The sequence below is a fragment of the Lucilia sericata genome, unplaced genomic scaffold (genome assembly GCF_015586225.1).
Source record: "Lucilia sericata isolate MDLA Ls3-8-SP2 unplaced genomic scaffold, ASM1558622v1 Contig000755F_arrow, whole genome shotgun sequence".
In the NCBI taxonomy this organism is placed as follows: domain Eukaryota; kingdom Metazoa; phylum Arthropoda; class Insecta; order Diptera; family Calliphoridae; genus Lucilia; species Lucilia sericata.
Window position 1 is genome coordinate 225,537 of NW_023994752.1, and position 12,087 is coordinate 237,623.

General features: G+C 31.6%; 1 protein-coding gene across 1 annotated transcript; it reads right to left on the reverse strand.

Annotated features, from left to right (window-relative positions):
* Positions 1-9,002: 9,002 nt before the first annotated feature.
* LOC119607852 lies at positions 9,003-9,540 on the reverse strand. The gene is made up of 2 exons (XM_037961962.1): positions 9,390-9,540; positions 9,003-9,282 (listed from the first exon to the last, which is right to left on the reverse strand). Exons 1-2 carry the CDS (start codon positions 9,444-9,446, stop codon positions 9,127-9,129), a joined length of 213 nt encoding a protein of 70 aa, XP_037817890.1. The 5' UTR covers positions 9,447-9,540; the 3' UTR covers positions 9,003-9,126.
* Between the last annotated feature and the right edge of the window lie 2,547 nt (positions 9,541-12,087).

Sequence of the window (12,087 nt, forward strand, 5' to 3'; positions counted from 1 at the left end):
ACTTTTTTCGACTTTTCGACTTTTCGACTTTTTCCGACTTTTTTCGACTTTTCGATTTTTCACGACTTTTTTGACTATTTTCGACTTATTTCGACTTTTTTTTCGACTTTTTTCGACTATTTTTTACTTTTTTCGAGTTTTTTCCGACTATTTTAGAGTTTTTGACCTCTTTTCCACTTTTTTAAAATTTTCGACTATTTTCGACTTTTCGACTTTTTCCGACTTTCTTCGACTTTTTTCGACTTATCGACTTTTTTCGACTTTTCGACTTTTTTCGACTTTCCGACTTTTCGACTTTTTCGACTTTTATTTACAAAGTCGACTTTTCGACTTTTTTCATAGACGATAGTCGAGTTATCGACTTTTTTGGAACAAAATAGTCGTCTTCGACTTTTCGACTTTTTTCGACAAAAAGTCGATTGTTCGATTATTCGAAAGTCGATTTATAGAACCCTAGAACAAAGGTATACAGCTTCTATAGCTTCACAGGCAAGAGAACTAATGAATTATAAATATGTAGTAGTTAGTGAAAAGTATGTCGTTAGTTAAGTAATTACAAATGAAAGTCATTAAACAGTAGGGTTTTATAAATCGACTTTCGAACAATCGACTTTTTGTCGAAAAGTCGAAGTCGATAACTCGACTATCGTCTATGAAAAAAGTCGAAAAGTCGACTTTGTAAATAAAAGTCGAAAAAAGTCGATAAGTCGAAAAAAGTCGAAGAAAGTCGAAAAGTCGAAAAAAGTCGAAAAGTCGGAAAAAGTCGAAAAGTCGGAAAAAGTCGAAAAAAGTCGAAAAGTCAAAAAGAGTCGAAAATTTTAAAAAAGTTCAAAAACTCTAAAATAGTCGGAAAAACTCGAAAAAAGTAAAAAAATAGTCGAAAATAGTCGAAATAAATCGAAAATAGTCAAAAAGTCGTAAAAAATCAAAAAGTCGAAAAGTTGGAAAAAGTCGAAAAGTCGGAAAAAGTCGAAAAAAGTCGAAAAAAGTCGAAAAAAGTCGGAAAAAGTCGAAAAGTCGAAAAAAAGTCGAAAAGTCGGAAAAAGTCGAAAAGTCGGAAAAAGTCGACCATTTATAAAATACTAAAAGTCGAAAAGTCTAAAAGTTGACTTTTAAATAAATGAAAAAGGTCGAAAAGTCGAAAAATCGACTTTTCATAAAATGGAAAAAGTCGAAAGGTCGAAAGGTCGAAAAGTCGACTTTTAACTAAATGCAAAAAGTCGAAAAGTCGACTTTTCGTTTCAACTATAGAACCCTATTAAACAGTTTTTGCTGGCTCACTAACACTACCACGGGATTAGGGAATCGGTATAGAGGAATGAGGGCCTTGATTGTTTCCCATCTGGGCAGTGGAGGCTTGATAACCGGAGGATAAAACCACACTAATTCATATTAATCGTAAAGGACTAGGTGAGGAAGACTAATTGGCGACTCCCAAACTGGTTTTGAGGGTCAAATGTCAGTTTTATATATTTTAGTTTGAAAATTCTTGATTTTTATTATATGTATATGTATATGTATATACATATTTAATTACTTTCTGAATGTTCATAAAAAAAGTAATTACTAGTAACTGGTCTGATCAGGTCTGAAGAGAATAACCTATGATATTTCACATTTCCTAACTATAATAAAATTAAACATTTCTTATTAGATTCCGGTTTAAAATATTTAAATTCAAAATTTTATTAGAGTTGCAGACTTAAGGGGAAAGTATATAATACAAAACTTGTTTAGTGTTTGGTTTATTATATATAAATTCTAGTTCTAACTTTATACGAAAGGGGACCTTTTATTTGATATTGCTATTTGGAAAGAAAATGTCTGACAGGGTTTGCTTATATTAGAAAATAGAACCAGTTTCTGTAGTTATTTAAAGACTTTCCAATTAAAAACATTAATTTATGTATATTAGGGTGGTCCCAATATGGAAGTTGCTAATATTCCTGCCAAAAATAAACATTTAGTTAATTGTAAGACACCATTTCCATAAGTTTTTGTCCTGACATTAGTATTTGATGAGCTGATCATCAAATACTAATGTCCTTTATTAGACAGCTGGTAGCAAGGATTTTCAAAACTATTTCACTAACAAACATTCCAAGGTCGAATTTTAAAACATTCGAAAACAAAAGATTCTTAAAATGTACTGTATATATGTATGTATATTATTGGTTCTATACCAACATTTTGGGTGCTAAAACAAACTCTAAAAGCTCTTTGTTGTCTAAAAACCAAAACATTTTTAAACAAAAAGACAACAATATATTTTTACCGGTATTTTGAAAAGTAAATTAATATTACTTTTCTAAGATTTTTTTTTCAAAGTTTATTTGTTTTATTAATTTTGTTGATCCTAAAGAATACCCCGAGACCCGACAATATAGAATAATAAAAAAATACTTTTGTATTTATTTGTTAGTTGTATTTAAAAATGCGATTTTGGAATATTTTTAAATCTTGTTGTGGTTTTATTGATTTTATTTATGATTTTATACTTAAGTTATTTTATGTTTTTTGCGCTCGTAGTTGAAATGTGTTAAAAACTTATTAGGAGGCCGTTGTTGTATGAGTTTGAAATTTTATTTATTTTATATTTTTATTTAACTTAAGTGTACAATGATTAGCACATTTATGATTTTTTAAAATTTATTTTATTTGATTTTCTATGCATGCAAAAAATATCACAAAAAAGTTGCAAATATTTTTTTTTTTTTTTATAAATCATTTAAATCAATAAGCGAGTTGAGGTGTGTTTAATGATGGACAAATGAGGTTTTTGATTTTAATTTAAAATTTTTTTTTTTGGTCTTGATCTTGAAATTATTTGCTTTATTTAAGAGATAATGCGAATTTTAACAATTAAACAATTGTTGTATTTGAAAGAGTATTTCCGTTTAACAACAAATTTATTTATTGTTGTGGGCAGGTGGATACTTAGACTTAGAGTTGGTGGTTTATAGATTAGATCAGTTTTTCGTCTACGGAATATACCTGTAGATTATATATATATATTAGATTAGTTTTTGGTCTACAGAATAAACCTGTATAGAATAGATCAGGTGTTAGTCTATGGAATAGATCAGTTGTTGGTTTACAGAATAGATCAGTTGCTGGTCTATAGAATAGACCAGAGGTTGGTCTATAGAATAGATCAGTCGCTGGTCTATAGAATAGATCAGTTGCTGGTCTATAGAATAGATCAGTCGCTGGTCTATAGAATAGACCAGTTGCTGGTCTATAGAATAGACCAGAGGCTGGTCTATAGAATAGATCAGTCGCTGGTCTATAGAATAGACCAGTTGCTGGTCTATAGAATAGACCAGAGGCTGGTCTATAGAATAGATCAGTCGCTGGTCTATAGAATAGATCAGTCGCTGGTCTATAGAATAGATCAGCAGCTGCTATACAGAATAGACCAGTTGCTGGTCTATAGAATAGATTAGTTGCTAGTCTATAGAATAGATCAGTTGCTAGTCTATAGAATAGACCAGTTGCTAGTCTATAGAATAGACCAGATGTTGGTCTATCGAATAGACCTGATGCTGGTCTATAGAATAGACCAAATGCTGATCTATAGAATAAACCAATTTTTGGTCTATACAATAGACCAGTTCCTGGTCTATAAAATTTACAAGTTTTTGGTCTATAGAATAGACAAGTTTCCGCTCTATAGAATAGACAAGTTTCTGGTCTATAGAATAGATAAGTATCTGGTCTTTAGAACAGACCAGTTGCTGGTCTATAGAATAGACCAGTTGCTGGTCTATAGAATAGACCAGTTGCTGGTCTATAGAATAGACCAGTTGCTGGTCTATAGAATAGACCAGTTGCTGGTCTATAGAATAGACCAGTTGCTGGTCTATAGAATAGACCAGTTGCTGGTCTATAGAATAGACCAGTTGCTGGTCTTTAGAATAGACCAGTTGCTGGTCTTTAGAATAGACCAGTTGCTGGTCTTTAGAACAGACCAGTTGCTGGTCTTTAGAACAGACCAGTTGCTGGTCTTTAGAACAGACCAGTTGCTGGTCTTTAGAACAGACCAGTTGCTGGTCTTTAGAACAGACCAGTTGCTGGTCTCTAGAACAGACCAGTTGCTGGTCTCTAGAACAGACCAGTTGCTGGTCTTTAGAACAGACCAGTTGCTGGTGTTTAGAATATACCAGTTGCTGGTCTATAGAATAGACCAGTTGCTGGTCTATAGAATAGACCAGTTGCTGGTCTATAGAATAGACCAGTTGCTGGTCTATAGAATAGACCAGTTGCTGGTCTATAGAACAGACCAGTGGCTAGTCTAGAGAATAGACCAGATGCTGATCTATAAAATCTAAAGAATAGTCTTATCTAGAATGGTCTTATCTAGAGAATAGTTTAGTTGTTTGGCTGTTTCACATTATTTATCAATTTTAAGTAAGACCTCAAGTTTGTAAAGTTACGAAGTTCAGATACATATGTATATGATTTGCTCCCAATTATTGACAGATTGTATAAAAAATTAAAACCTTAAATTAATTTACTAAATGCCACTGTGTGTTATAAAAGTTTCAATACAACTGTTTAAACAAAACATAATACTGATCTTGTTTAACCGATTTAAATTTTATTGAAATTATAGAGATCATTATTATTGGATTTCTTTTTCAGATTTTAATTAATGCATCATTTTATTTCTTATAAATATTTTATTAATGCATCAAAAAAAGACACGTGCTTTCTATAACAAAATAGGCGATTTTGTTTTTTGCGAAGGCCGGTAGTCGATCTGCTTTAAAACTGCGTGTGCACTTGGACCGGTTTGTCCAACACAAAACAATTTAAAGTAATTTTGTTAGTCAGACAATATGGTTTTTATTTTTGATATTAAACAGACATGAATGTTTCATTTAAATACTTGAACAAAATATATAATTTTATTACTAACATTTAAAAAAACATTGTTTTTTTGGCAAATTAAAAGTATTAAAAAAGACATCTATTTACGGCAAATTTTATTTGTTTGTGTTTAAAGTTATAAAAGAATAGAAATAATACGAGTATCAATGAAAAAAGTTTCCATTGAACAAAACTTGTTATACTGTCTAGAATTTAAATGCAAATCATGGAATATTTTTATGACAAAGCAATTTCGGTTCTAAAGTGTAAAGAGTGCACAATACTTAAATCCTTAGAATCTAATTATTTGCAATTTAGTATATTTATAGATAAATTTTATAGTTAAATATCTTAACTTAAGAAAATTTGGGTTAAAATTTTTTATATATGTAACTAGGGGGGTCCAGTCCGCGTTGCAGGCCCTTAATTGGACATGTAGACTCTAGACTCGACTAGACAATAGACTAGACAAGAGACTAAACTATAGACTAGACCAGACTATAGACTAGACTATAGAATAGACTACAGACTAGACTATAGAATAGAATACAGACTAGACTATAGAATAGAATACAGACTAGACTATAAAATATACTATAGACTAGATTATAGACTAGCCTATAGACTAAATTGTAGACTGGACTATAAACTAGACTATAGACTAGATTATGAAATAGACTATAGACTAGACTATACACTAGACTATGTTCTAGACTATAGACTAGACTATACACTAGACTATGGACTAGACTATAGACTAGACTATAGACTAGACTATAGACTAGACTATAGACTAGACTATAGACTAGACTATAGACTAGACTATAGACTAGACTATAGACTAGACTAGACTAGACTAGACTACTATAGACTAGACTATAGACTAGACTATAGACTAGGACTATAGACTAGACTATAGACTAGACTATAGACTAGACTATAGACTAGACTATAGACTAGACTATAGACTAGACTATAGACTAGACTATAGACTAGACTATAGACTAGACTATAGACTAGACTATAGACTAGACTATAGACTAGACTATAGATAGACTAGACTATAGACTAGACTATAGACTAGACTATAGACTAGACTATAGACTAGACTATAGACTAGACTAGACTAGACTATAGACTAGACTATAGACTAGACTATAGACTAGACTAAGACTAGACTATAGACTAGACTATAGACTAGACTATAGACTAGACTATAGACTAGACTATAGACTAGACTATAGACTAGACTATAGACTAGACTATAGACTAGACTATAGACTAGACTATAGACTAGACTATAGACTAGACTATAGACTAGACTATAGACTAGACTATAGACTAGACTATAGACTAGACTATAGACTAGACTATAGACTAGACTATAGACTAGACTATAGACTAGACTATAGACTAGACTATAGACTAGACTATAGACTAGACTATAGACTAGACTATAGACTAGACTATAGACTAGACTATAGACTAGACTAGACTATAGACTAGACTATAGACTAGACTATAGACTAGACTATAGACTAGACTATAGACTAGACTATAGACTAGACTATAGACTAGACTATAGACTAGACTATAGACTAGACTATAGACTAGACTATAGACTAGACTATAGACTAGACTATAGACTAGACTATAGACTAGACTATAGACTAGACTATAGACTAGACTATAGACTAGACTATAGACTAGACTATAGACTAGACTATAGACTAGACTATAGACTAGACTATAGACTAGACTATAGACTAGACTATAGACTAGACTATAGACTAGACTATAGACTAGACTATAGACTAGACTATAGACTATAGACTAGACTATAGACTAGACTATAGACTAGACTATAGACTAGACTATAGACTAGACTATAGACTAGACTATAGACTAGACTATAGACTAGACTATAGACTAGACTATAGACTAGACTATAGACTAGACTATAGACTAGACTATAGACTAGACTATAGACTAGACTATAGACTAGACTATAGACTAGACTATAGACTAGACCAGACTATAGACTAGACCAGACTATAGCTAGACTAGACTAGACTATAGACTAGACTATAGACTAGACTATAGACTAGACTATAGACTAGACTATAGACTAGACTATAGACTAGACTATAGACTAGACTATAGACTAGACTATAGACTAGACTATAGACTAGACTATAGACTAGACTATAGACTAGACTATAGACTAGACTATAGACTAGACTATAGACTAGACTATAGACTAGACTATAGACTAGACTATAGACTAGACTATAGACTAGACTATAGACTAGACTATAGACTAGACTATAGACTAGACTATAGACTAGACTATAGACTAGACTATAGACTAGACTATAGACTAGACTATAGACTAGACTATAGACTAGACTATAGACTAGACTATAGACTAGACTATAGACTAGACTATAGACTAGACTATAGACTAGACTATAGACTAGACTATAGACTAGACTATAGACTAGACTATAGACTAGACTATAGACTAGACTATAGACTAGACTATAGACTAGACTATAGACTAGACTATAGACTAGACTATAGACTAGACTATAGACTAGACTATAGACTAGACTATAGACTAGACTATAGACTAGACTATAGACTAGACTATAGACTAGACTATAGACTAGACTATAGAATAGACTATAGAATAGACTATAGACTAGACTATAGACTAGACTATAGACTAGACTATAGAATAGACTATAGACTAGACTATAGACTAGACTATAGACTAGACTATAGACTAGACTATAGACTAGACTATAGACTAGACTATAGACTAGACTATACTAGACTAGACTATAGACTAGACTATAGACTAGACTATAGACTAGACTATAGACTAGACTATAGACTAGACTATAGACTAGACTATAGACTAGACTATAGACTAGACTATAGACTAGACTATAGACTAGACTATAGACTATATAGACTAGACTATAGACTAGACTATAGACTAGACTATAGACTAGACTATAGACTAGACTATAGACTAGACTATAGACTAGACTATAGACTAGACTATAGACTAGACTATAGACTAGACTATAGACTAGACTAATAGAGACATAGACAGACTAAGACTAGATATAGACTATGACAGACTATAGACTATAGACTAGACTATAGATAGACTAAGACTATGACTAGATTAGATAGACTATAGACTAGACTATAGACTAGACTATAGACTAGATATTAGACTATAGACTAGATAGACTAGACTATAGATAGACTATAGATAGACTTATAGACTAATCAGAGACTATTAGACTAGGACTAATATAGACCTAGACTATAGACTAGACTATAGACTACTAGATTATGACTAGACTAGAACTATATTCTATTATCTAGACTATAGAATTTATTGTAGAGGAGACTATGGTCTAGTTTATAGAGTAGGACCTATGACCTTTAGGCTATAGAATAGACTATAGAGTAGGGGCTATAGGTCCTAGACTAAAGTATAGATTATAGGGTAGATTATAGTCTAGTCTAGACTATAGTATAGTTTATAGAGTAGACTATAGTATAGATTATAGAGTAGACTAAACCTTTAGTCTAGCCTATAGAGTAGACTATAGAGTTGACTATGGAATAGATTATAGAGTAAACTATAGTCTAGACTATAGAGTAGTATAGCCTAGATTATAGATTTGACTATAGTTTAGACTATAGAGTAGACTATAGCCTAGACTATTAAGTAGACTATAGTCAATTCTATAGTCTACTCTATAGTCTAGAATATAGAGTAGACAATAGAGTAGACTATATATACTCCAGACTATAGAGTAGTCTATATTCTAGACTATGGAGTAGACTATAGAGTAGACTATAGTCTGGATTATAGGGTAGAATATAGTCTATATTATAGGTTTATAGTTTAGACTATAGAGTACTAGACTATAGTTTATATTGTAGACTTTAGAGTAGACTGGAGTATAGACAAGGTTGCTGCCAAGTGCTGGTACCTTGTTGAGTATACCGTGATTTTTGCAAATTTCTATTTATAAAAAAATTTTGATAATTCCTGTCTTAATTAAAAATAATGTAAACTAAATAAAATTAAAAACATTTAATTAAATTTTGTACTTAATATTTCTTTATTCACAAGATGAAAATGACATTACGTCTTTTTAATAAAAATGGACACGTAGAAGAAGGACTAGTATTAATAATAATATACAGATACAGTTTAAAAATCTAACCCAACAACAATTTCTTGATTTTCTTCAATTTGAAGAAAGATTGAGGATTTTGTGCACTGTATTGATCCTGATCATAAAGATCACCAGGCAATGATTCATCAGCGGGTACAGCTGCAACAAAAGCGGCCAAGCACAAGAAAACAAAGATGGTCTGTAAAAGGATGAGAAAATAATTTAGTTAATTAACGACTTCACTTTAATTTATCACAAAAATAAATCAATCAATCAATCAGTTGATAATCGATATTGAATACTAACCAAAGCTAAAAATTTCATTTTGAAGTAGAGAGTTTGAAGAATACTTGCAGACTGCATAACTAAACCTAAACACCAAAGTCTTTTATAGTGACAAGGAATTTTTTTCTCTTGGAATAAATGAATGAATGTATATGTACACTATAATGAAATGACGAAAGATCTTGTTTATGGCATTTAAATATGCCAAGGTATCCAGTCAACCATCCAATTTTTTTGTTGTTTTCATACGTATATTATTTAGCCGGTAAGATCCACCGCCGTCCATCCATCCATTTTGTACATTCAATGTAAGTAACTGTGTAAAATGAGTGAGTAAAAATGATCAACCACTTGATGATTATTAAAGTCCACAACGATGATCATCATTACCATTATAATGGTAATTGTTTAAACAAGAGTATTTATGTTTTTTGGCACTCTAGGCTGTGCGACAATGCTTGGGAGGGAGCTGAAGAAGCAGAGCAACCTTAAAACAAAAGAAAACCAACCACACGATCATATGAACCTGACTTTAACAAAAAAAAAAAACATCACATAAAGATTTACTTCCATGTACGACGACGTATTGTATCCATTACAATTAAGTTGATCACGCTCAAAAATCAAAACGCATTTTGAATTTATATTTTTGTATGCAGTTTTTTGTTTTTACTTTTCTACTGTGTTTTATTTTGTTTACTTTTCTACTGTGTTTACTAGAAAATACTACACCATCTCTAATTGAATTTCGAAATTTTCAAATTGTATTTCAGAATTTTCTAATTGTTTTTCAGAAATTTCAAATTTAATTTCCGAATAGTCTAGTCTATAGTCTAGTCTATAGTCTAGTCTGTAGTCTAATCCATAGTCCAGTCTAGTCTAGTCTATAGTCTAGTCTATAGGTTAGTCTATAGTCTAGTCTATAGTCTAGTCTATAGTCTATTCTATAGTCTAGTCTATAGTCTATAGTCTAGTCTATAGTCTAGTCTATAGTTTAGTCTATAGTCTAGTCTATAGTCTAGTCTATAGTCTAGTCTATAGTCTAGTCTATAGTCTAGTCTATAGTCTAGTCTATAGTCTAGTCTATAGTCTAGTCTAGTCTATATCTAGTCTATAGTCTAGTCTAGTAGTCTATAGGTCTAGTCTATAGTCTAGTCTATAGTCTAGTCTATAGTCTAGTCTATAGTCTAGTCTATAGTCTAGTCTATAGTCTAGTCTATAGTCTAGTCTATAGTCTAGTCTATAGTCTAGTCTATAGTCTAGTCTATAGTCTAGTCTATAGTCTAGTCTATAGTCTAGTCTATAGTCTAGTCTATAGTCTAGTCTATAGTCTAGTCTATAGTCTAGTCTATAGTCTAGTCTATAGTCTAGTCTATAGTCTAGTCTATAGTCTAGTCTATAGTCTAGTCTATAGTCTAGTCTATAGTCTAGTCTATAGTCTAGTCTATAGTCTAGTCTATAGTCTAGTCTATAGTCTAGTCTATAGTCTAGTCTATAGTCTAGTCTATAGTCTAGTCTATAGTCTAGTCTATAGTCTAGTCTATAGTCTAGTCTATAGTCTAGTCTATAGTCTAGTCTATAGTCTAGTCTATAGTCTAGTCTATAGTCTAGTCTATAGGCTAGTCTATAGGCTAGTCTATAGTGTAGTCTATAGTCTAGTCTATAGTCTAGTCTATAGTCTAGTCTATAGTCTAGTTTATAGTCTAGTCTATAGTCTAGTCTATAGTCTAGTCTATAGTCTAGTCTGTAGTATATTCTATAGTTTAGTCTTTAGTCTAGTCTATAGTCTAGTCTATAGTCTAGTCTATAGTCTAGTCTATAGTTTAGTCTATAGTCTATAGTCTAGTCTAGTCTATTGTCTAGTCTATAGTCTAGTCTAGTCTATTGTCTAGTCTATAGTCTTGTCTATAGTCTATAGACTAGACTATAGACTAGTCTATAGTCTATAGACTAGTCTATAGTCTAGTCTAGTCTATAGACTAGTCTATAGTCTAGTCTACAGTCTATAGACTAGCCTATAGACTAGACTATAGACTACACTATAGACTACACTATAGAGTCTAGTCTATAGTCTAGTCTATAGTTTAGTCTATAGTCTAGTCTATAGTCTAGTCTATAGTCTAGTCTATAGTCTAGTCTATAGTTTAGTCTATAGTCTAGTCTATAGTCTAGTCTATAGTCTAGTCTATAGTCTAGTCTATAGTTTAGTCTATAGTCTAGTCTATAGTCTAGTCTATAGTCTAGTCTATAGTCAAGTCTATAGTCTAGTCTATAGTGTAGTCTATAGTGTAGTCTATAGTCTAGTCTATAGGCTAGTCTATAGGCTAGTCTATAGTCTAGTCTATAGTCTAGTCTATAGTCTAGTCTATAGTCTGGTCTATAGTTTAGTCTTTAGTCTAGTCTATAGTCTAGTCTATAGTCTAGTCTATAGTTTAGTCTATAGTCTAGTCTATAGTCTAGTCTAGTCTATTGTCTAGTCTATAGTCTAGTCTATAGTCTAGTATATAGTTTAGTCTATAGTCTAGTCTATACTCTAGTCTATAGTTTAGTCTATAGTCTGGTCTAGTGTATAGTCTAGTTTTCTATAATTCAAATAAAAACTTTGGAAATATAATCGGAAATGGTGTAGTATAAAATATTATTTGTTTATACTTATTTTTATGGATGTTATTATTACTTTTTGTACCATTTGCAAATGATGAAGTAACTCCCTAACCAT